This window comes from Grampus griseus, assembly GCF_964374135.1.
Source record: "Grampus griseus genome assembly, chromosome: 1".
In the NCBI taxonomy this organism is placed as follows: Eukaryota; Metazoa; Chordata; class Mammalia; order Artiodactyla; family Delphinidae; genus Grampus; species Grampus griseus.
In genome coordinates, this window is record NC_139017.1 from 151,685,999 (window position 1) to 151,712,381 (window position 26,383).

Genomic DNA, 26,383 nt, shown 5'->3' on the forward strand with positions numbered 1-26,383 from the left:
TCTTTTCATTCGTTTTTCTTTATTCTGTTCCACAGCAGTGAATTCCACCATTCTGTCTTCTAGGTCACTTATCCATTCTTCTGCCTCAGTTATTCTGCTATTGATTCCTTCTAGTGTAGTTTTCATTTCAGTATTGTATTGTTCATCTCTGTTTGTTTGTTCTTTAATTCTTCTAGGTCTTTGTTACACATTTCTTGCATCTTCTTGATCTTTACCTCCATTCTTTTTCCGAGGTCCTGGATCATCTTCACTATCATTATTCTGAATTCTTTTTCTGGAAGGCTGCCTATCTCCACTTCATTTAGTTGTTTTTCTGGGGTTTTATCTTGTTCCTTTATCTGGTACATAGCCTTCTGCCTTTTCATCTTGTCTATCTTTCTGTGAATGTGGTTTTTGTTCCACAGGCTGCAGGACTGTACTTCTTCTTGCTTCTGCTGTCTGCCCTCTGGTGGATGAGCCTATCTAAGAGGCTTGTGCAAGTTTCCTGATGGGAGGGACTGGTGGTGGGTAGAGCTGGGTGTTGCTCTGGGGGGCAGAGCTCAGTAAAACTTTAATCCACTTGTCTGCTGATGGGTGGGGCTGGGTTCCCTCCCTGTTGGTTGTTTGGCCTGAGGTGACCCAACACTGGAGCCTACCCGGGCTCTTTGGTGGGGCTAATGGCAGACTCTGGGAGGGCTCACGCCAAGGAGTACCTACCAGAACTTCTGCTGCTGGTGAGACACAGCCACCCCCCTCCTCTTCAGGAGACCCTCCAACACTAGCAGGTACGTCTGGTTCAGTCTCCTATGGGGTCACTGCTCCTTCCCCTGGGTCCCGATGCACACACTACTTTGTGTGTGCCCTCCAAGAATGGAGTCTCTGTTTCTCCCAGTCCTGTCTAATTCCTGTAATCAAATCCCACTAGCTGTCAAGGTCTGATGCTCCAGGAATTCCTCCCCCCTGTTGCCGGACCCCCAGGTTGGGAAGCCTGACGTGGGGCTCAGAACCTTCACTCCAGTGGGTGGACTTCTGTGGTATAAGTGTTCTCCGGTTTGTGAGTCACCCACCCAGCAGTTATGGGATTTGCTTTTATTGTGATTGCGCCCCTCCTACTGTCTCATTGTGGCTTCTCCTTTGTCTTTGGATGTGGGATATCTTTTTTGGTGAGTTCCAGTGTCTTCCTGTCGATGACTGTTCAGCAGTTAGTTGTGATTCCGGTGCTCTCACAAGAGGGAGTGAGAGCACGTCCTTCTACTACGCCATCTTGAACCAATCTCCAACCTCCGATACTTTTTAATTCCCAAAATAGTTTCTTCAAGATAGATATTATTATTCCATGAGAATTTAGTCAACTGTTGATCCTTTAGAAAGCAGTCTTGGAAAATCTGAGCTTTCTTAATGTTTCACATATTTAAAAATAAAACTTTACAAAGAAAAATAAAATCCTAGAGTTGAATACAAATAGAAACAAAGAAAGCTAATTATATAAGAAATTACAGGGGAAAAAAAATTCAGGTAACTTTGAACATAGTATACAGTAGGTCAGAGTCTCAGGACAAAAAGAAATCTGAAGAAATCTTGAATTTTACTTAGTAGGTTTGTTATTGGTAGAAATAATAGTGTAATTCCAAAGTGATCTTATTTTATTGTAGGATATAGCAAATAATATATTAAGTTGTTGGAAACGAGGGTTCTCCCTGTGGGCAGAGGAAGATACAAATAGGGAATGGAGGAAGAATCCTATGGTGTTGAGTTCGAGCTGGATTATCAGTATGAATACATGATATAAAAAACTTTCAAGATTTCCTAATCCTATCCACTTAAGGGACCTAGAAGCAATGACACCCTAACGGGCTCATCTACTTATCTGGATTTTGATATCTAATCACACTTCTCCAGTAAAAATAAGGCTCCTTGGAGAAACAGGTGATTTCAGGTATGGGACAGGGAAACTACAAGGTGACCATGACACATCTTATTGTGCCAGAAAGTAAGAGAGTACTCATATACTGGTAGGGACATGTCAAAAAGACCAGGAGACAGCTTAAAGGGGCACCCACTGACCAAATTTGAAAACGTTTGAGCATAAAAAAGAACAATGATGATAATGAAAATAGAAGCCCATAGTGATACTCTTTTATATATTTATAAAGAGAGAAAAAACAGCAATTGGTGGTTCCAGGTGAAAAGTATGCTGATGTTTACTGTGCTGTTCCTTTTACTTTTCTGTAAGTTTAAAAATTTTCAAAACAAAAAGCAAAAAGTTAGGAGAGCAAACCAAACAAAACAATGAGATTGCAGTACAATATGGAAAACGTTAGATAGTTGGATAAACCCAAGGCAGCGATGTGAGAATCCAACAATGTTGAGGTACTACAGGTGGGAATGTGGGCAGGTGCAGCCATTCTGGAGCTCAAGTTAGCTACTACTTGGTCAAATTAGGTACAGGCAGGTACTATGACCCAGCAATTCTGTTCCTGGATATACATCTATATCTACAGGAGATAATAACTCTTCACCAAAGATTTTCAGCTCTGCACCTACTAGATATATGGTAGGATTACATTTCTCCACCCCCTTGAAAGTCAGCTATGGTCACGTGAAACTTGCTTTGACTAATAAAATGTAAATGGATATGATATGTCCTCTTCCCCTTGCAGTAGTAATCGTGAAAACATATGTCAGGATGAAGTTTCCATCAGCTTGAAAGACTGAGTGACCCTGATGAGCTAAGTATTCCTGCTGATGTGGGCTGAACATGTAATATGAGTGAAAAATAAATCTAGTCTGTGTTTTTAAAAAATGAACAAACAATATCTAGCTTACAGGATGGCTGTGAGAATTCTTTAAGACAATGCAGGTAAAGTTTCCAGTACATTGACTGACATATTATGTGTTCAGTAAATATGTTTTTTTCCTTGCCTTTCTTTCCCCTTTATTCTGCCCATCTGGCAGATATATCCTTACCTGGATCTGTTGGAAGAAATGTGCAATATCTTGATCTGGCTGATTCCCAGAGGCCAGCAACCGACTTTTGTTTTCCATAAATCGCTGCAGCTTATCAGAGAGATGCTCAAACATCTCTGCCTGGGGCAGAAGCTTCTTTAGGGAGCTCTCCTTTTCTTGCTGCTGTAGCCGGAGCTGTTCAAAGCGCTGGCTCACCTCCGCCAGTTTGCCCTGCAGCACTGCGGCCGAGTTGCTGTCTGCCGTCTCCGTGAATCGGGTCACCATCTCACGTGTGGCCTCCAAGCTGCTCTTCTGCCGAGCAATGTCCTGCTTCAATTTCTGTCATCAAGAACACGTCTGTCAGCTCCTGGCTCACTTATTCCAGGATATCTGAGCCACAAACTAATAAGCTTCTAGTAACTACATGCTCACCTCCTCAAGGAGGGTTGGAGGATTGCAACTGAAACTTCAGAATACCATCAATACCCTCAGTTCTCCACCCCATGTGGCCAGTGACTTTGCCATCACCACTTTTCCTCAAGCTTACCAATGGTTTGGAAATTGGGTAGACAAACCTTTACACGGATTAGTCGACATTTCTAAGTCTTATTAGAAGATTCATGGAAATGAATTCTTTTCCTGATACTTTTTCAAAATGATATCATTATGGAACATGGCAAATATACCCACTATGCTAACTCTTGGGGCGCAGGTCTCACCATGTTAGTGGCCAGGGCTTCCTGTATGACTCCTGATGACAGCGGTGCCACCTTCTCCTCTTCCAGGTTATTTTCAACTTCACCGATGGACTGTAACAAGCTGTCCAGGCTTTCCTGGACACTCTGAGACTGGGCAATGGCTTTCTGCAGCAGAGCAGAGCGCTCTGCCAAGCTACTGGAGAGGCTTTGGAAATGGCTGAGTATGGAATCTGGAAATTCAAGGCCATGAGAAGAGAGAGTGGGGACAATTTTTGTGTTGCACTTTAAAAAGAAAACATATTTAAATTGTACATGTTAGTTATAATAACAACAGAAATCAAGACAAACAGAAAGAAAAATAAGCCTAAATACATCACTATTTGAACCAAATTCAAGAAGCATTATATATTTAGCACCTACTAAGTGCCAGGAATTGTGCTCGATGCTGAGGACTAAAGATTATTATGATAAAGTCCCTGCCTTTTACAAACCTTAAAACTCTAAAAGAGAGCATAGGTAGTGGAAGGCACATCAACTAACCACAATAATAAAATCATAAGTGCTAGATTGGTACTAGGAGTACTGTACTAGAGAAACCAGAAGGAAGAATGATTAGTTCTTATCTTTTACTTCTTCTTGGGGGTCGGGGCGGGGGTGGTGTCAGGACTTTACAAAGGAAGTAACTTCCCGGTTACATCTTGAAGCACGAGCAAGATTTCATCATGCACGGTAAGGACTCAATAAATGTTAGCAGCTAAGCAATAGGAAAAACTTCAGGGGTAAAGTAATGAGGAAATGACTTGGGAAAGGAAAGAAGTTGGGTGTGGCTAGAAGGCGAGTGCCTGGGGAAAAGAGGTTGAAGTCAGACCATGAAGGCCTCGTATGGTGTAAGAATAAAGTTCATTAGAGGGTGAGCTATTCGTGTTTATATCCACAGCCCCTAGCTAGCACCACAGATACTTGTACAACACAACGTGATATGTTACAGAACAGAGGCACATACTAGGAATTAGGGGAACACTCTGGCTATTGCTGCTTCATACCTGTAGTTTCTTGAACATGCCTGTGGTCTGGGGCTGGCTCCCCTTCAATTTCCATGAAGTCATGAGCTACCTTTTGGAGCTTTTCTACAGGTACTTGATGCTCAGCCAATTCCTCCTGCAACTGCTGCTTGTCCATGAAAAAGGACAAAAGAAAACCATCACAAGTGCATAATCAAAGCTGGTTCTAGGGACTGAGAGCTACTGAGCAGCTTTATAGAATAAATTCTGTTTATCCATAGCCACAGACATCAGAATAAAGTTTTTAGGAATCATATGTTGTCCAAGGCATCCCAACCACCGCCTTTAACCTATGCAAGCATTTGCTTTGCTCTGAAGCTACTCTAAGCCATGCAGCACAACAGCTTGTGTATTGGCTCACCTTTGTGGTCACAAGCTGCTGTTGCAGGACCCCAGGGTCAGAGGCAACAGTTTCTGAGAGGAGCTTCTCCACGTTGGCCTCACAAGCTTTCATCCAGGCCTGCAGGCTTTCGGCACTGCTCTGGAACTTCTGATACTGGCCTAGCAGCAAGTTCAGGTGAGCGCCCAGTCGTGTACACTGCGCCATAAGGGAAAAAAAAAAAAAAGAAGAAGGGAAAGCAGACTTAAGTGGGTCAGGCCAAAGGCAGCAGCTTCCCAGGCACAGTCCAAAGAGCTCTGGCTATGTTACAGGGAACTGACTGTAACTACAGTTAAGGTTAGTGTGGGCCCCACAGATAGATGGTAGCAACCATTTTCTGTAAGTGGGGTCCTGACTGTTTGAGCCATACTATCCACCTCCACTTTATTATACACCTGGGAAGGTTCAGTTGTATGACAAGCCATCAAAGAAATATACATCAGGTTGCAGGCAAAGGTGGGGACTGAGAGGTACAAAACGTGTTCCTTTTGGGGGTGAAAGATGTTGGCAAAAAGCACGAAACAGGTAAGAAGAACTGACTGGATTCTATGTCTTGGGAGCTAAAGGGAGTTCTTTGATAGGGAGGAAGATAAGGATTTACCCTAGATGTTCTGTCCAGGAATAAAGACTGTGTATTTGGTTTAAGTCTCCCTGTGCTCTGTCTCTTGGGAGGCCATGGCTGCTGGTCAGGACACAGGGAGGTGAGCTCTTCCACCTTCACCACTGCAGTGAGACATACCCCTGGATATTGCTCAGATCAGGCATGAGCCCCTGGGCCTCTATATTTTGCAATTTTTCAGAACTCATAAACACTCATTCTACCCATGGTCAATCTACAAATCAGCTTGTTCACTGTGTCTGAGGTTCTTATTGTAAGCCCCAGAAACTACCCACAGTTGTGTGAGGGCTGCCATGACTGTTTCACCAGGGGCTGCCAGGAACCTCTCCTCTACCTTTGAATGGAGAGCACTGTATCTTTCCGTTGCATCCTTCAGCTTGTCCTTCACTAAGGTTCCAGTTGCTGATGGTTCTTTGCCTTCCTCAAGGCTGTTTTCTGTGTCCAAGACTTTCTGTCCTGAGATAGTCACAAATCTCAAGTCTCCTTTGTGGGAAATTACATCCTCCGAGAAGCTTCCCTGTCGCTTGAGTAGGGCGGGAAGGGCCTCGGGGCTGCTGTCTCGCTTGTGCATGTTCTCCAGCTCTTTCTCAGACCGTTCCAGCCAGTTTTCAAACTCTCGATGATCCTGCAGAAACTTCTGCAGCTCATCCCGTAGTGTCTGTACCTGCTTCAGTTCTGCCTCTGACTGGGCCAGGGAAGTCACATACTGCTCCTTTAGTTCTCCGAGCTTTTCTTGCAGCATCTGCTGCTCCTCGGGTGTGAGATTGTGGCCATGCTGGTCCAGGAAGGCCTGAGCAGACTGGGTGGCCAGGATGAAATTTTGCTGCTGAGACAGCAATTCTTGGTGACGAGCCTGGCAAAAATCCCCCCAAACAAAGGACAATCAGTAGGGAAACCACAATAACTTGTTTATGTCTACGGCTAGAAGTAGGGAGAGATCTCAATAGGTCACTTTTCCAGCTGCTCAGAAATCATTAATATCTCTCACTCTCTATGCATTATGCTATCTACTAATCCCAGATGAACTGACTCATCTAGGATCTGACAGTTTTCATGTATTATCTCATAATACTAGTGCCACCATCTGTAGTGTAGGCCGACCATATAATTCCCATATCAAGGATGGGATAAGTTAATACCAAAAAGGTGTTGTATGTCTTGACTAAGGTCATGCAGATAGTTAAGGGACAAATTGTGACTTGAACCTGACTCTCTTCATCACTAAACTACCCCAGATCTAAGAGGAGGTACAAATGGCCCACTAAAACTACCCACACTGATGGAAGGAGACAGTAAGCTGCATAAGTCATACATATGACGGCATAAAAACTGCAAATGCTAAGCTGTGAAATATGTCATTCACATATCCTTGATGACTGTCCCTACTAGAAAAAATGTTGGAAAATTAATTCTTTAAATAAACAATTTGTCTATTAGTGAGAATAGACTGTATTTCTGGATAGTACAGGTAATCTGTACGTTTTATTTGTATGTGTTATGTCTATGTACAGACATGTAGACCTTCTTTCTGTTTCAGTGGAACGTAAGTTCTTTTAGGACAGTTGTGGTTGCTTGGTTTTGTTCCTAAAATGTTCTTCCTGAGTCTAACAGAAGTCGCTGGGAGCTCAGTAAGTGTTCTTAACTATCCATACTGTTTATGCAACTCCCTAGAGAAGGACAATAGCAACCTGATAGCTTCAGCTTCTGACGTCATCTCAGGGAAGCTGGGGTGACAAATATATCCTGCTCAAAGAGACAGTAAGGGACAGTACTACAGCTTGTCTGTATACTGCCCAGATGTCCCCACTCTCATCCACCCACAGGTAAGACAGTGTCCTTCCTAGATGGAGCTGCCAGCAAGCAGTATCAGGAAGCCCCTGTGACAGCAGGACCATTTCTGCTCTGTGCCAAGACTGCCGTGGCTTTAGGGTACACACTACAATGGATCTTCCAAGCACAGAAGCAGCATGCAAGAGGCAGAAATCCTATGAATACAAAATAAGGCAATGGCCCACACAGGCTGTTCAACAGAAGCATGTCAGCTAAACCAGTTTTGTACGCTATAAAGGGATCACTAACGTATGTGATCCGTGTGTCTTCTAAGTTCCCTGAATAGTCTTTCAATCATGTAATACAATATACCTGCATATGTCAGTTAATGTCTTGGAGATGGTGGATCTGGCTGGTTCACTGGTTTATCTCCAATACCTGTCATGCATCAGGCCCTCAATATTTGCTGAATAAATAGATGAGTAGAGATGAGTAAGAAATAGTTTCCTAAGGGCAGCAGGGAACTATTAAAAGGGTTAAGCAGGGACACAGCATCTTAAAAAGATCACTTAATAGTGTGGGAATGGATTGGAGGGTAAAAGCCAAGAGTCAAGGAGACCAGAAGTTACTATAACACAAGTGAGAGCTGATAGCAGTCTGAACTGCAATTAATATCTCGATGGAGATAAAAACGTGTGGATGATTTTAAAAGAGCTATAAGAAGCGTGGGGTTTGATGACTGATTCAATATGGGAGAGTGAGGGAAGGAAAGGAATCTAGGGTGATGTTTAGTCCAGGCAAGCAAGTGGGAATATAGGAAGGAGAACATGTTCAGTGGGGGAGGGGTATTTTAGAAAATAGGAGGTCTAGTTCTCAGGTTGAGGTGCTTGTGGTTCCAAGCTGCAAATAGGCAGATGGATTTATACACTGGTTTGAAGCTCAGGGCAGGCATCTGGGCTGGAGACAAATATATACATGGAAACCACTAGTACAAATGGGAAGTGAGGTGTCGTGGGTGGATGAGATTACCCAAGGAAAATATATTCTGAAAGACGAGAAGAGGCCTAGGCTACAACCTGGAAGCATATCAGTATTTCAAAAGCTGGCCAGAGGAAAGGGAGGAGGATTATCAGGGCAGATAGTGCTATGGAAACAAGGGAGAAACTATTTCAAGGGGAGTGGTCAAGACTGTCAAGTCCACTGAGAAATCAAAGAAGATATGAACTGAGAAGTGCTCACTGGACTTAGGGCAGGAGGTTATGGTGACTTGCCCAGGGTAGCAGAGATTCACCCAGCATTGTAAGAACAAGCTAACATGCTCACCTTCAACTTCTCACATTGCTTGTCCAGCGTCTCTGGGGCTTGGTTCACCCCCATGTGACCATCAGTGGTATCCAAGGCTCCTTTCTCCAGGTCACCTCCTGAGACCTGCTCCATCTGTCCACCCAATGATCCCACTGGGTGGGAAGTCAGCCAATCCAAGAGAGCATCGATCTTACTCCTGTTCTCTTCCAGTTCCTTTGCTGCTTTACTCTGAAAGCCACAGGGGGAGTCTAGTGAGAAGGCCTTAGATACTCAGCTATGAACCAAAGGTTAAGTAAAGGGGAAGACATTTAGGCTTAAAAAAAAAAAAAAAAAAAGCAGCAGCAGCTCTAAGGCTGGGTATAAACAGTCTTTGCGTCCACAGAGAAAAATAAGCAGCTTCTAAATCTGTTGAAAAATAATTTAAAACAATCCCTAAATTTGATCTATATCTCACTGCTTTTAATAAAGGAGCAGGAGGGCGGCAAATCCCAGGATTTGAAAGGGCTTTGTTAAGAGATGACTTAGTCCTGGCACCTCCAAGCTTTATGGAATCCTTTCTAGGTACGCAGAAGTTATACACTGCCTTGGTAGGATAAAAAATAGCACAGTCACACTCAATTACCTTTCTGTTCTTCCTTAAGGAAAATGCAGACTACTCCCAGCATTTTCTCTGCCAAGAAGAGCACTGAATTCTGAAACTTGTCTCTCAAATTCTATTTTCTGACTCTTCAAGTACTTTAATAAAACAGGTTATGCCAAGTGATATATTCATGTATTTCAGAATTCACCTTCAGGTAACTTACTTCTCTTTCCACATTCTCTACCTCCCTCATTAGTGTACAAGTTCACAGCCAGAAAAAGAACTTTGATTCAATAAGCCAGTGCTGAGTGGGGTGCAGAAGACCATGCGACTTTATCTTCTTTTAGGTTTATCCCAGTGCCATGACTTCCCACTGAAACTATAGTGGCAGCTTGAGGACAGCTTGTGGCCCATTAAGACTGTCCAGGTATTTTCACTAGTACCCTTGGATCACCAGTCCAGGTTCATGTTAGAAATATGCCATTTGCTTTTTCCCCAAGGATGATGATGATGATGATGGCGATGATTTGGAATATGAACTTACTACCAATTATTCCTGACTTAAAGTCCTTCAGGATGTTTCTTATAAAAATAAGTATTGGCTCACAGATCTGCTTCGGAATTAACCCTTTTTTGTGATTCTATGCTCTCTGTAAAGCAGTTTCCCTTCATTACCTTTTATTTGTGTAGGTACCAAAATTTTCTTTTTTGAAAAATACCAAGCATCACAGCAGTCTGGTTACCTTTTCAGTCTCCTGCTGTAAGGCTGAGGTCACCACTTCCTCCAGCTCCTTCTGGGCCAGCTTCATCCTGTCCTGGAGAGCCTCATACTGCTCCTTAGCCTGAAGAAGTTTCTCCCGGAGAGCTGTCAACTCATGGGGGCTCAGCTTAGCTTGGTTCTCTTCCAGGAACCCTTCAGTGTCTTTGACAACACTGGCAAATGAGGTGGCATGATTCTGAATGTCACCCTGTAAATCCTTAACATATGAAAACAGGATGGCAGAGGCTTCAACTTTAGAACTTCTAAGACCTCTCAACAGCATGAAGACGAATGACTAGGATGACATTATCTGCAATTGACGTATGTCCCTGAGTATAATTTGCTTAAGGTTTATGCCTAAACCAATGGAGATAATAAAATTTTAAATGCTTCTAAATTAAGAAACTTTTTTAATATTTAATTTTCTAAGAAAAATTTAAATTTAAATTTCTAAGAAGATATTTAGTGAAGACAAAAAAAACAGACCGCCCATAAACATGATTTTTATTCTGCAATGAGTTATCCTCAAAGAGATCATTCTTCCATAAAGAAGAGTTGACAACAGGATTCTACCGGAGTAGAGGCCTGGTTGGTCCTTTATAACTCTCTTGGTTATCACTCCTTAATCCTCATGAGCCTATAAGGCCCAGAGTGATCTGGGTCCTACTCTCCAGACTCATCATTCACTAATCTTCCTTTTCTTCTTTGCAGTCCAATTGAACTAGCTTTCTTTCAGCTCTTGAATACATTGTGCTCGACCCCATTCCCACCTCCAGACTGATGTACAGGCCTCTGCCTGGCAATTTTCTTCTTCCTCCCACACCTTCATGCATCAACCCCTATGTACCCTCTGTTCCTCAGTTTAAGTGACACTTCTTTAAGGTAATCTTGATAACCAAGTCAAGACTGGGTCTCTCTGTTATATGTTCGCATGTAACTTTTCCTTTATAGATACAATACTGAATAAATTATATGTTCATTTTTGTGATTATTTGTGTAACGTCTGTCTTTTCCACCACACTGTAAGCTTCATGAGAGCAGGGACGTTTACCATTATGTTATTGGCACTAAGCACTGTGCCTGGCACATAGCAAGCCTTTATAAATACTTGAAGGAATGAAAAAAATGAGTTAACTGTTACTGACCTTCAAGTCACTTTGGTTCTTCTGCAAAGCAGAGAGATCCTGCTGGGTGGCTCTACCTTGATGGCCAGCCAATGCTCTTTCTGCCTGTCCTACCCAGTTGCAAAGATCCTCCAGTTTCTGGTGACAGGTATTTTGTTGTTTCTGCAGGGTCTAATTAAAATGCAAAGGGGCCAAGAGACAATTAATGATTCTCATTTTATAAATACAAGATAACTCCCTGAAATGTAAAACAGGAAGGTTATATCTCAAGGATGGAAAAGTTGGTGGGAGACTAGAGGAGGAAAAGGCACAGAAATCATATTCAGAAAGCTCCCCTCAATTGGATCGTCTGTTAATCTGGGGCTATGGTCGGGATTATAATCAGGGGTGATTTGGGGTAAGAACGCTCCCAGGTATAGGTCTGGAAGCTCCTTTGCCAGACTGCTGTTATTATCCTTGGAAATGGAGAACAGAGAGCCCAGATGCTTAAAATCCACAGATGATATTGGTGGTAATAATAAATTAGTGGTTCTGATCAATTCTACTGGAACTGGATGATACACTACATGTTAAGTCATAATATGGAAAATTAGAAGGACTAGGCAAGGAGTAAAAATCAAGAAACTGGATAATTTATAAGCTAATTGAGTTTCTTAGTAATTGAGCTGATTTTGTATAAATCAAATGTCTCACAAATGCAGACACCCATTAAATGGAATGATTACGTGCCAGGCATGAAGGGCTTGGCTATTTTGAGAAGGGAACTGCCCCAGAATAGCAACGGGCTCAGTCCTTCAGGTGTCTATACCATTACCCAAGAGAAAAGCCAGCCCAAGGGGAGGAGGGAGTACGCTTCTGTGCCTGATCCTTTCTCCAGACCTCTCAGTCGCATGACACTGAAGCACCTGATTGAGCAATTGAGCATGATGTGTTCTCCTGACCATCCTTCTAGAACCGTTTTCCACCAGTTTCTACCTTCTGATGGTGTTTTAGTCACCTGCACTTACAAACAGGTGCCCAAATTGGCCCTCTCTCCCCCTCTTTAGGACAAATAGAAGGGCTCTGGAAGAGAACTCCTAAGAGTTCTTCAGCTGTAAAACAGGATCTTCATGGGTTAGGATGGGTGCAGACTGAATCTGAAAAAGCAAAGCAAACAAGTTAACACACAGACATACACATGCATTCAGGGCAAATATAGAGAGAAGCAGAGCATTTCTGACAATAACAAGGTTAATAAACATTGTGGAATTAATTACACACTTAGAGAGAATGTTCACATGCAACTGTATCACCTTCTGCAGCTCAGGAGCCTATCCTGGATGTGGGCTGTGTCTTAAGATGGCCCAGACCAATGCTATTTCGTTAATTATCCATAAGCTACACCAGGCTATATAAATTCCCAAGTGAGGACACTGCAAATTTCCAGATATGGAAGGTAACCTATTTCATTAGTATTTTACTTCAAATTCAATACAGTTGAAACAACTAAGCAGTAATAAGGGACATATAGACTTGACTTTAAGCCTTTAATATCCTTTAAGCCTGACTCAAAAGCTCAATTCTACTTTGCACAATATTTAATAAAAGAAACCCTGAGACAGTTTTGCTGATGACAAGGACAATTCTAGTATCATCTTGCTGAATTCCAACTTATTATTCAAACAGCAGAAATGGCATAAGCATCATTCTTGGTATTATAAGGTTATGATGTTACCATTAATGCAATTATGTTGAGTCCTGCAAGAAGAGGCTTGTGATAGAAGGTGGTGAGATGATTAGTTGTTTCTCCCCACCCCCCAAAATGTATCAAGAGTGTTTCTACACACCATTTTCCAATAACTGAATAAGAACTGGGCACAACAGTGTAAAGAACGGTGCTAGAAAATAATAATTTCAAATGTGCTAAAAAATTAATATGATTCTGATAAAAATCTTTTTGTCAGCTGTTTGAAGGTGGTCAAGGAATCTTACTGTTAATCATTTGAAAAGCCCCAGAATAAAACTGATTTCAGGACCATTCTTCTCAAGAGCTCAGAGTACCTAAATGTTCCTAACGGTCCTCAAAAGAATGCTGACGGAGAGAGTAGGAGAAATAAGGGCTAGGGATAAAATTTTCATTTGAAAGTCAGAGACTGTGAGACACAGTGACAGTAGAGTCTCACTAAAAAGAAAACGCTGGCACATGCATACACACGTAAACACACGTATTCTCTCTCATACACACACACATAAAACCAAAAACACGGCAAGAAAAACGGCCAGAAGAGCTGCCTCCTGGACTAGAACCAAACTGGCCTGAACCAATCAAAACTGGTAAACGCAGGCTCCTGGAATCATGACAAACGGACTCTGGCCAGAAAACCCAAAGACAGAGGACATCCCAGAGACCAACTGAGCCCAGCTTCTGGTTCAGCCTGACCTTAAGCCGGGCTGCCTGCTCCATCTGTTGAAGACGGCCTTGCAAGGCATCCACCTGGGCTGTGGTCTGATCCACATGGTCCTGGAAGGACCTCTGCAGTTCATTCAGAAGCCTTAGCATCTGTCGGTTCTGCTGAGGAGGCAAGTCCTGGGCGTGCTCGGAGATAAAGAACTGAATATCAAAGGCAAGTGCATCCAGCTGAGATTTCCTCTCAGCCATGGGCTGTTTCAAATCCTAAGATAAGTGGGGAAAGGAAGAAAAAGAAAAAAGAAAAGAAACTTCTTATTCTCTGTAGAAGCAGAAGCTGTTGGTTCTAATCAAAGAATCAACATGATCAAACAGAGGTTAATTTCTTGCATTTTTATAACTGACACTGATAATTTCTAGGGCCAAACCGAAGTTTCTCTCACTTCTGGCCTCTCCAAACCCCTCACATATTACAGTTAGGTTTCCTTTGCTAGCCCTTGATTTCTAAATGCACTAAGCTTTCAATTATTTATAGTAACAGAATTACAGTACAGCTAATCCCAGGTGTCTGTGAAAAAATGTATTTTTTTAAGTTTTGGAAAGTATAACATGAATTTTTGGTCTGAGATATATCTGTCTAATTGTATTTTCTTAGACTCAAATACCTATTTGTATTTGTCTAGCCCTGAGTACCTGGTAGGCCAGAAGTGAGAAAATATTCAATTTATTTTTGGTTCACTGAAATTTGACTTTTAGAGTAAATAATGTTGCTTACACATTTTAAAACTGTAAAGGATTACAGTCAGACTTTCTTATATAATAGTTATATTGCTTCTTTAAAGCAGTAGAAAACTGCCTAAACACTAGTTTTTATCTGTTTTCAGACAATTAAAAAGCATGCAATTTTCTCACAAACATTTAGTGATCATCAACTATGTTATACTGGATGCAATGAAAAACATAAAAACAAGTAAGATATCTACACATCTGTCACTTTGAAATTGAGCGTAGTCAGCAATCTTGAAAAGCAGGCTGGGAGGAGGGCTTCTAGATATTTATCACAAGACTATACTTTCTTCATGTGTGAACACATGGATTTGGGAAACTGTCACTAAGGAAAATGAGGCTTAGGCTGTGGCTCTCTTTCTATAACAGAATTTGTATAACTAGGCAAGGATCCCAATGCATGAGATGCTCTGTTTTCATATCTCATACTGTATCTTAGAAATTGTTCTCACCCTTGCTTCTTTTAGTACTCTGCCTGTGAACAGATAAAGTCTGCTACTCATTCCTCCAATGGTATATTTGGATAAAAGGCTATGAAAGAAGAAGGCAGGCCAACTCTTGCAAGATAAAGAGGGACGAGCTTGCATACAAGGAAGCCTGACCACAGACAACATTTAGGTCTGTATCTCCTAAGACTGGGGAAAATGAAGGGGATGGAATAGGAGGGAACATCTCTAGTTCTGCTCTGACTTTAGAAAGAGTTTTAGGAGAGGAAGATCTATAGCAGAGCATGGATAAACCAACGTGAGTATCACCTGATATTACTTTAAGTATAACCAAAAGAAACAACAATGTTGGAAGTGGGGATGGGGGGGAGAATCCTCGGCTCATATGTATCTCAGAATCTTTAACTTTCTCTCACTGACTTATAAAAAGAATCACATAACTTGGGAGTTTGACAAAAAGAAAGCCATCTCTCGAGATCAGAGGTCGGCAATCTGCGGTCCCCGAGCCAAACCTGCCTGCCACCTGTTTTTGTAAATAAAGGTTTTTTTTTAATAAAATAAGTTCATATTTTCCAACTTCACTTTTTTTTTAAATTTATTTTTGGCTGTGTTGGGTCTTCGTTTCTGTGCGAGGGCTTTCTCTAGTTGCGGTGAGCGGGGGCCACTCTTCATCGCGGTGCGCGGGCCTCTCACTATCGCGGCCTCTCTTGTTGTGGAGCACAGGCTCCAGACGCGCAGGCTCAGTAGTTGTGGCTCACGGGCCCAGATGCTCCGCGGCATGTGGGATCTTCCCAGACCAGGGCTCCAACCCATGTCCCCTGCATTGGCAGGCAGATTCTCAACCACTGCGCTACCAGGGAAGCCCATAAATAAAGTTTTATTGTAACATGTCCACAACCATTTGTTTATGTACTGTCTATGGCTGCTTTCATGTTTCAACAGTAGAGCTGAATGGCTGCCACAGAAACAGGTCACCTGCAAGGCCTAAAATATTTACTATCTAACCCTGTATAGAAAAAGTTTGCAAACCCATGCTCTAGACCACTGATCAAAGCTGGCGTGTGAGAGGAAAACATAGGCAGAACACTCTATGACATAAATCACAGCAAGATCCTTTTTGACCCACCTTCCTAGAGAAATGGAAATAAAAACAAAAATAAACACATGGGACCTAATGAAACTTAAAAGCTTTTGCACAGCAAAAGAAACCACAAACAAGATGAAAAGACAACCCTCAGAATGGGAGAAAATATTTGCAAACGAAGCAACTGACAAAGGATTAATCTCCAAAATATACAGCTCCTGCAGCTCAATATCAAAAAACAACCAACCCAATCCAAAAATGGGCAGAAGACCTAAATAGACATTTCTCCAAAGAAGATATACAGATAGCCAACAAACACATGAAAGGATACTCACATCACTAATCATTAGAGAAATGGAAATCAAAACTACAATGAGGTATCACCTCACACCGGTCAGAATGGCCATCATCAAAAATTCTACAAACAATAAACGCTGGAGAAGGTATGGAGAAAAGTGAACCCTCTTGCACTGTTGGTGGGAATGTAAATTGATACAGCCACTATGTAGAACAGTATGGAGGTTCTTAAAAAACTAAAAATAGAACTACCATATGACCCAGCAATCCCACTACGGGGCATATACCCTGAGAAAACCATAATTCAAAAAGAGTCATGGGGGCTTCCCTGGTGGCGCAGTGGTTGAGAGTCCGCCTGCCGATGCAGGGGACACGGGTTCATGCCCCGGTCCGGGAAGATCCCACATGCCGCGGAGCAGTTGGGCCCATGAGCCATGGCCGCTGAGCCTGCGTGTCCAGAGCCTGTGCTCCGCAACGGGAGAGGCCACAACAGTGAGAGGCCCACGTACTGCAAAAAAACTAAAAACTAAACGTAGCTGACTTTATTTCTCAAATGGAAAGTCAGACTTTCTAAGAAAGGCAAGTACAGACACCAGTTTGCCTAGCAGAGAAATAAAATTGATACAACTCAAAAGGACAAATGAAACATGCTCGAGAACTGGTGGAGTGCTTACCTCACACTGTTGGAGATGGTGACTCAGGCTGTCGATGGCATCTGTTTCATCGACATGCTCCTTGTTGTTCAGAATAAGATGGGTATTGCCAACCCAGGCTCTTAGATCTTGAAGTTTGCCTTCTAGCTGTTCATACTGATTTAAAACTCTAGTCTAAGAAATAAATGGCAAATTAGATAATAAAATTCTCCAAGCCTACCGAGAGTTTGTGAGCCTTTGTGAATAAAAACAAGAAGCTACCTTTTTTACTTCTGCAGCATTCTGGAGGTGGAGTAGTCTGGAACCCCAGGTGTCACTCACAGAGTTGAGGGACTTTTGAAGATTCTTGGCATCTTTTTCTAGAGCCTTCAACAGTTGAGCTGGGACTTCCTGAGGCTGGCTGATGATAATCTGATTCACACATTCCAGTTCCTGACTCACCACCGTGGACAGATCCTTTAGCTCCCTGTCTACCACCTGAAGGCATACAGTGGAGTTACCTCCAAAATCAAGACTAGAAATCTTGCTGTCTAGGAATCAGCTGTGAACACATTTTTCTGTCACCTCAAGCCTACCCAGGCTTTAGGGTTTATAAAATGTTTTTATAGACATTCACTAGTTTATTTGGTGCTCACAATAATTCGTGAAGTAGGCAGAGTAGATATTATTATCCTGGGTTTACAGTAGAGATGCCTCAGTGCTTAAAAATGTGAATTTGTTTTCCCCTGAGGTCGCCCACCTGGTAAGCAAGAGAGCCAAGACTTGGATTCAGGTTTTCTGACTCAGTGCAATGCTCCTCGCACTACAACTTGCTGCCTCTCCAAGAACAGAGCAGAAGTATATGTTATTTTGTATATGTGTCATTATGCTTTAAATAATGTTATGCAATATAAGTCAATCAAAGGACAAGTCTTCCACTCCAAAGCCCAAGGGAACAGAACCAATGCATATAAAAATATCCCAAGCCAGCTTTCCCACTCAGCTACTCCTCAGTAGAGAAGCCAGAAACCAGCTGTGGAAGAGCTTGGTAGTTGTTCTGGGCATCATCCTCATTTCCCCTTCAGCCCCCCTGCCCAAGGCCATACTCTAGATACTGAGAGAACTGGTAAACCTCTACAATCTCTGTCCTCATCGTGACTCCAATCCTGTGACAACTCTCAGCCTCCAATTTCAAAGAGCTATTCCTCCTCCCACTCAAGGCTGTCTAAGTCTATGTCTTTCCATGTCCTCAGGGACCTCATTCCACCAGTCAGCACTTCCTCTCTCCTCTAACTTCAAATTCTCCTTTTCTATTGGTTCTTTCTACTCAGCCTAAAAATTCACTCAAAACGTTCCTCTTTTAGTCCATCTCCTCTAGCTAGTGTTCTACCTCTCTTCCCTTGCCTGCACTATCAAGCTTCTGCAAAGAATGACATACATTAATTGTCCACACCTTCCAACCTCCCGTTTATTCTCAATGCAACCTAGTTTATATCCCATGACTCCACTGTAACTGTTCTTATCAAGGTCCCCAGCAACTCTCAGGCACTAAACCCCCTTTTAGTCCTCACTGTACTCAGTCTCCCTACTGCATTTAACACTGCCGACTACTCCTCCCTTGAGTCTCTTCTGCTTTGGCTTTTGTGAGACTAGTACTCCCTGGTGTTCTTCATAGATCTCTAGTTACACTTTTCCAATCTATTTTTTGTCCATTAAATGGTAGTGTTTCTCAACACGTTTTTCTTCCTGAATAGTCTTTATTTTCTCCACGCCGATGGGCCTGGAGGAAGTCTCTGGGAACCTACCTTGGCCTGACACAGCAGATCCTGTAGCTCTGCCAGATTTAGCTCTAGAGGTTGAATTTGTTTGGTCCTCATTTCAATGTCTCGTAATAGAGACAGATAGGATACCAACTTCTCATCATGTTCTAGGCAGAGCTGCCGGTTAAATACATTCTGTGGAGCCAAAAAGAAAACTCACTCAAATCTGACATACTCCTTTAAGTCTGCTTTTTAAGCAGGCAGGGTCTTAGAACAGAATAGAAATTTTTACTACACATTGGGTGGAATGAAATAAAATATGTTATTTTGTCTAAATTGTCTCAAATCGATAGACAAAAAAGCGATTTTATTATATTTCCTCAGGGAGCAGAAGCTCTAAATTATCAATCTATAAGCATCATTTTAGCAAAACTTTCAAAACCTATTCTGACTTCAGGTACCATAGCCTCAGTATTTTAAATTAGCTTCAATGTTAGTGTCTAACTTAAAACCCTTGCAAATTTCAGAAAGACATTCAGAGCCACTGCCTAATTTTCCAACAACTATGTTACAAACAGATGATGATGAACTAAGTTATATCTTAGAGAGTCATCTAGTGCCCTGAAGTGTATGTATGTATACAATTATACACATGAAAACTCAGTATCTTGTCAAGAGTCTTAGCATGAAATTAGCTATAACAGATACACACACACACACACACACATACCCACCCACCATTGGGTAACTTACTTTGGCAGCCCTGAAGGGCTCCGGGTTCACACTCGTTCCCCCTGGTGCAGTCATGAAGGGGGTTTGTTCACTGCCAGGCTCTGAGCTCTTTCTGAGTTTCTCCTGTGGTGTTTTCTCATCCATCTTCATTGTGGGGTATGATATTAGGGGTACCATCTCTTCTTCACGGGTTTCTGGACTAGGACTAATGGTGGCATCCTCTTGTCCTGTACTCTCTTTTCGAGATACATCTTTGGACAGTTTCTCTGGGAGAAGAGACACTGAAACTCTGGGAACTCCCTGAGTCACTATGCCTTCAAAGGACCCTGCTTCTGCACCTGTAACTATAGGGATTTCCTGAGTTGTTACTATTTTAGATTCAAGAATTCCGCAACGTTCACCATCACTTTTGTTGTCCTGAGGACGAAGGTCCTTTCTGTCTGCGAATTCCAAATAAGTGACATCTTTGGAGCCTACTCTAATTTCTTCCAATTTAACAGCGCTTGTTGAGTCAAAAGGTACTTCTTGGTATGATTTTTCTTTACTTTCGTTAGATGAGAAAGTCAGATCTTTGGTTTCCCTAATCTTAAAAGTAACACAAGAATCTTGATGATAATTGGTCTCCTGTCTGGTGGTTCCTCGGAAAGACTTCTCTGTTGTGAAAACTGGGGATGTGTCTGCAACTTGGGCTTCTCCAACTGGTTCCTGGTAGCACAATCCTTCAGGTTGTGGGGTCAAAGAAGAGAGTATTTCACTCTGGGTCCCAACAGTAACTTCTTGAGATAAATTTTCTTCTGGTTTTAAAGTCAAGCAGAGGCTTAAATTTTTCACATCTCCTTCACTGACCTGATTAGAGTTGAAGAATGTTAAAGCATCTTGATTTCTTACAGAAATTCCTTTGGGTAGCATTTGGGAAGAAGAATCTTCAGCTTCACCGACAGCAGAAAATCCCAGCTCCCCATCAGTTTCTTTCCCTTTTTCACTTATAGTTATTTCCACAGGTTGACTCTCTATATTAGAGTCATGGTCATCTCTAATGGCAGTTTCCTGATTCAGCTTTTCTTCTGAAAGAACTGCTGGTTTGCGTGTTTTGACACTTTCTTCTACAGTCATCTCCCTCTTTCCTCTCTTACCTTTCTCCCTGGTTTTCATTGGTTTCTGCATAACCTGCTGCCTAGGCAATTTGCCCAGAGTTTCACAATTTGATTCTTGTACTTCTGAAATAATTTCTCCTTGGTTTTCCCTTATTTCTTTAGAATCTAGACCTGATATAAACTGTTTCATTTGAGAAATAATTTCTGTCTGTGCCACTATTTTTTCTTGCTCTTCATTTGTATTTTTTTCCATGGTATTATAAGCCACCTCTTTGGGGTTCAAATCACAAATTTCTGAGTGAGGGTGTGTCACTGAACTTTGGCCCAATGATTTACCTTTACCATCACTAGAAATTATGACACTGAAAGATTCTTTAGCACCTCGAGAAGATCTCCTAACCTGACCCTTGCATTCCAATTCCTTTAATGAAATTTCCCTGCTCTTTTTTGCCTGCTCCCCATTAGAAACTCTCACTTTAACCTTTTTCTGCGCAGACTGGTTTTCAATTTGAAATAATTTCTCACTTTCTCCTTTACCACAACTCATTTCAGCAGTCTGACTGCAAGCAATTAACATTTCCTTTCTTAGAAATTCTTTCTTTAGTTCACATACTTCACTTCCACCTTGCTTTTCACTCTGAGCCTGGTGATCACAGGACTCGAAGGTATCTACTTGGATTATAGTTGCCAGTTCAGGGCTAATAAGTCTTTTCTCAATAGCTTCCTTTAAAGTTACTCTCTGATCATTAAATATGTCAATAATTCCTCCATCTAACACCTGACGGGATGCAATAACTCGGACCATGCTTTCATCCACTAATTTCTGTTCCAAAGCTGATGCCAATGTCAATCTTTTCCCCGTGGCAGTGTCTATAATTCCTCCAGCATTTGCCTGAGCTTCCAGAACCTTCAGTGTAGCTGCAAAATCTACTTTTCCAAGCTGAATTGCTTGAGACAATGTAAGTACTTTGTCACTTGCTCCATCTTTAATGTCTGAGAAGGGGATTACTTCTAGATACCTCTGTCCAGATTCAATATCAATCTTACACTTTTTTACTAATTCTGCATAGGGAACAATTCTGTAATTCTCAGGATCTATAATCCCATTCATCATTCCTGAAGACAACATTTCTTTATTAGTTAAGAGTCCTTCTTTTTCAGCTTCTGCCAAGGTCAATCTCTGGCCAGAAATGAGATCTATAAAGCTTCCAGTCAAGGCCTGAATTTCTTGGATTTCTCTCTTCAAGTCCGGGGTAACAAGATCTAATTTTATGGCTTCAGAGAGGGAAATAGTTTCCTTTGTTTCAGGATGAGAGAACTGATGGAGGCTTAAGCTCTCAACTTTTTTGAGTTGCTCGGCTAAATCTTCATCAATAATGCCATGTTTAAAGGCACTATCAACAGAAAGTCTCATCCCAGATATATGGTGAATGATACCTCCATCTACCACCTGCTTTGTCAACAACTGCATGGCCTCATCCCTCTCCAAAAGCCCTCTGTCGATGGACTGCACAACTGTTAAAGGGGCTTTGCTGTCAGGGTCCTTAATTCCAGTTGTTTCCAATTGTAAGCTAATTAATCTCTCTCTAACTGCTTTTTCAGCATCTCTGCCTTTACAAGCTTTCTCCAGATTTATAAGCTCTGTCTGGTCAGCACTGTCCACCAAGCCAAGATTTGAGGCCAAAGTTACTGAAACCTTTTTGCCTCGTTTCAGGTCAACAATTCCACCAGTCACCACCTGCCCCTCTAAAATTCTGGTGGCTGTTTGTGTGTCAAGAAGTCCAATGGCAACTGCTTCCTTCACAGAGCAGAGTGTGTGGGTACGAGGGTCTAAGACACCACTTATAGCTTTGTCTGCCATGAGGACATTGTGTAACAATTTCTCATCCATTAGACCTTCATCAATGACTTCTTCAGTTTTCAAAGACTCGCAGGTCTGAGAGTCAAAGAAGCCCCGAAACATGCTCAGCTTTCCCAAAAGTTTCACAGCAGTGTGACTAGGCACAAGGCCTCGGGCTATTGCTTCATTTAGTAAGAGTTTTTGACCTGTCTGTTCATGAAAGATACCGCCCTCTAGTAATTGTGTAGATAATATATTTAAGGTAGCTTCTTCAAGCAACTCTGAAGGATGACTGCATGACAGGGAAGTTTCACTGCCATTAGCTTCCTTGTCTGTCTTTTCTAACAACATCATACCACCACCTGCCATGCTGTGTCCTTCTGGACTTTGTTTATGGTCATCCCTACCCAAACAAGTCTTATTTAATGCTTTCTTTCTGCCCAGATGAATATTCTTATCCTTTTCAGACTTTAGTTCCGATTCTAAAACTAGAGCTTTCTCTACTTGAAATTGTGACTTTCTGCTTTGGGGTTTTATGAGAGGTCTTCCAGTTTCACCTAGAGTATATTCAGTTTCAAGTGTGTCTGCTTGTTCTTTCTGACACATAAAGGAAGTCTTTCTGAGAGTCTGCCATTCTTCCTTTGGTGATTCAACAGGAAAAGGATCTTTGTCCTCCACCAAAGTCACATCTTCTGCTTCCTCAGGAGGTACCATAAGGAGAAATCCTTTGTTGACATTTTCTCTGGTAGACACTTCTATTTGGTCTTCCTTTTTGGTATCTAACAACTGCCTTTTAAACTCTGACTTGACTTTATCTATGACCTTCAAAGTATCAATATTTGGATTTCCCACTTTTTGTTGCCCTACAAACAGGTCCCTTTTGGTGTTCTCTTCTGTTTCTACAATGGTCTTTTTGCCTTTTGCTTCAGTGCAATTTGCCTGATCGGGATCTTCTTTGTTCTGAGAAGAAAACTGGAACTCATGTGGCCTCACAGTCAGCCCATCACAGAAAGTTTCTGTGATTTTCACATTCACCGATTCTTGTAATTTCTCAGGAGCATCTAGTCTCTGGTGCCCACTTCCAAACACTTCTGGAGGACCTGCTTGATCACCTCTTGCTGTTAGTGCCTCTATCAGCTCATTGTCCAACAGAAGCAGCCTCTGTCCATCCCGCACATTAATATAGCTGTGAGTCATCAGATGAAACAGCAGCTTCTCGTTATGGCTTGCGATGCCCTCAGTTTGGCCCTTGCTACACAGCACACCTGCCGCTCCAGGATTCGTGTTCAATTTGCTTCGTTCTAAAGAGTCTGCTAATTGCATGTGGGGCATCACATCAGGGATACAAATTGACTTCAAGTTATTGGCAAGATCTTTGTCTAACATACCATTTTCTACCGCTTTTTTCCAGGACCAAATCTCTGTAGTTGCTGGTAGAAATAGGGCTTTAATATGCTGTCGGCCACTAAGGATTTTATGGGCTAGTTCAGTAGACACAATACCTTGTTCCAGGGCATCTGTAACTGGCAGAATCTCTCCGGACTCGGGCCATAGCAACCCCATGAATGACCAAAGGGACTCCAGAATCACAAGTGCAATCTTAGCAGCTATTAGATCATTGCTCACTGCTTCATCTACTGTCAGCCTACGCCCAGTGACAGTGTCTATGATGCCTCCTGTCTGAAGCTGCCTTATGAGAAGAGCACAGGCCATATCTTGGTCAATCAAATTATGTCTCACAGCCTCTCCCACTGTAAGTCTGTGTCCTGTTCTTGGATCTACTATGCCTCCAGCAAAAAGCTGAGCTTCCAGCACCCGGACAGTGACCTGCCTATCTATTAGCCCTTCCTGAACTGCACGGAAAATGCTAACCTTCCGGCCTGATTTCAAGGTCACCATTCCCCCTGCCAATTGCTTGACAGGCAGCAATTTCAACCCTGATTCCTGGTAGACAATACATCTCCTCATCAGAGCCAGTAAACCGATTTTCTCAGCTGTGTTTGGGTCTATCAAGTTCTTGGATGATCTCAGGTGAGACTCTAACACTGAGTAAAGCCAGGCAGAAATGAGGCCTTGGTGAAAAGCCTCCTCTAGGTTAATACAGTTCTCATCAGGGGGGAGACTGAAACCTCCAGTTGCCAGGTGAGCTTCTAAGATTTTCAGTCCAACTTTCTCATTGATTATTTTCTTTTCAATTGCTTCCACCACAGAAAGAGGGCCTTTGTTCTCAGTAAGCCTGCTGATTAAGGACAGGGCATCCTCTAGTTCCTGGAGCTGCTGGTACATCTGGGGATTAATGAGGTTTCTGGCTAGGCCCTCCTCCAAAGACAGCTTTTCACTGGTCTCAGGGGCAATGAGGCCAGACATGATAACCTGGGATTCCAGGAGCACAAGGCCTGTGTCTTGGTCAATGAGGCCCTTTTGCATGGCTCTGAAGATGGGAAATATCTCCACTGTGCCTAGGTCAATCACCCCAGCAACTGCTCTGCAGCCCTACAAGAGAAAATGAAAAAGAACACTGAATCAGAGAAGCACAATTGTTGAAAAGAATCATTCAAAGAACTACAGTATATCAAATTCTGACCACAAGAAAAACCCAGCCTGGATGAGCCCCAACCTGTAGGAAATATTCTGAAGCCTGGCAGTGTTAATGCTAAAAAAGAATTTTTCTAAACTACAGAATGTTTAACATGGCCAGAAGTTCACAGATTACTCAAGGGATGGTAGCATTAAGCATATCTGAGTGACAAGCTCTACAAAGTAGCAAGCAGTGAAAGTGAGGGGACAGCTATTTATAAGACTAAATCACCACAAAGGCTCCTACAGACACATACCAGCTCCCCCAAAGTGAGAATTCAACCCCATACAACAACTTCTCAGTGTTGCAATCCACGCAGAAGACTCTTGAAGTAGGACCTCCCTGCCGATGAGTTCAGCGCGATGGGTCCACAGGATTCGAAGAGAGACTTAAGCAGCCCAGCAACAGCTGTGCAGCTCAGTAAATGGCCCTGTGTATATTACTCAGGCAGCTGTTTAGCAACTGGAGCGGTCATACTCTTGGTGGCCAGTGCTAGCGTGTCCCATGGCAATGGCTCTGAGTTAAATTAGCTCTAGGAATTGGAAGTAGCAAGTCAAGGAAGGAGCAGACTAGGGACTCTTGACTCTGGAACCACTAATAACTTTTCTTCTAGTCCAGGCTAGAATGGGTAGTACAATCATCATGATGACAGCTACTACTTGTTGGACACTTAATATATTTATTAAGCACTGACACCCCCACAACAATCCTATGAAAGCAATTAATTTTTAGTTTGCAGATAAGAAACTGAGGTACAGAGAGATTAGGTAACTTGTCCAAGGTCACAAAATGAATGAGTTCCAGAATCAAACCAAGATCTTACTCTAAATCTCAAGCTATTATACTGCCTCCCCAGTCAGATCCAGAAGAGCAGGAAGGATAAGCACAGTAGAGCTGCATCTTACACAGGAGTTAGGTACTAACGACAGAGAATAAGGCAAGCCTTAACACACTGTCAAAATTACCCTCACAAAAAAGCCTGAAAACAGCTTCTGAAGAATTCCTATTTTGAAGCCTTTCATCGCAATATGATGTTATTCAGAAATTAAATCTTTCCAGCGTTCTACCACTTAGAACACTTCATCACTTTTATTAATCTCCAACTTTCCACTTCTTCTTGTTAGTGTGCATTACCTTCGTCTTCTATACATGCTTTTATCTATCCCTCTTTAGTCAGTGTTACTTTTTGATCCTTATTTAACTCAACTTATTCATGGAGGATCTTATTGACGTTAACTGCCAATCACTTCCTTGCCTCCTATATAATGCATTTCATTTCTGTCTCAGGGAGACGTAAGCTCCATAAGAGCAGGTACTTTGCCCAGTGGATGTCCAGGACTCGTACCAGCAGTTAAGGAAACATGTGATGAATAAACAAATAAGCTGATAAATAGTAAGGAAATCCTTAAAATCATTAACCTATTTCCCCCAGATTTTAAAAACATGCCCTGAGGATTTCAAGCTTGATTAGTTGCACACTATCGGAGATGCAGAACAGACAGCAAATGAGGAAGCAGATCTGGGTCG

General features: G+C 42.2%; 1 protein-coding gene across 3 annotated transcripts in view; it reads right to left on the reverse strand.

Annotated features, from left to right (window-relative positions):
- Positions 1-26,383, reverse strand: part of MACF1 (microtubule actin crosslinking factor 1) — a gene marked incomplete at its 5' end in the record, with an annotated part of 341,117 nt that overhangs the window by 105,631 nt on the left and 209,103 nt on the right. For all 3 annotated transcript variants that reach the window (XM_082674679.1, XM_082674680.1, XM_082674678.1), the window contains 13 exons: positions 2,947-3,264; positions 3,645-3,853; positions 4,667-4,790; positions 5,046-5,222; positions 6,017-6,535; positions 8,776-8,985; positions 10,081-10,314; positions 11,243-11,392; positions 13,641-13,874; positions 16,895-17,047; positions 17,135-17,350; positions 18,658-18,807; positions 19,366-24,771. In XM_082674679.1, coding sequence (XP_082530805.1) covers positions 2,947-3,264; positions 3,645-3,853; positions 4,667-4,790; positions 5,046-5,222; positions 6,017-6,535; positions 8,776-8,985; positions 10,081-10,314; positions 11,243-11,392; positions 13,641-13,874; positions 16,895-17,047; positions 17,135-17,350; positions 18,658-18,807; positions 19,366-24,771 — 8,100 coding nt within the window. The remainder of the gene's footprint in view (positions 1-2,946; positions 3,265-3,644; positions 3,854-4,666; positions 4,791-5,045; positions 5,223-6,016; positions 6,536-8,775; positions 8,986-10,080; positions 10,315-11,242; positions 11,393-13,640; positions 13,875-16,894; positions 17,048-17,134; positions 17,351-18,657; positions 18,808-19,365; positions 24,772-26,383) is intronic.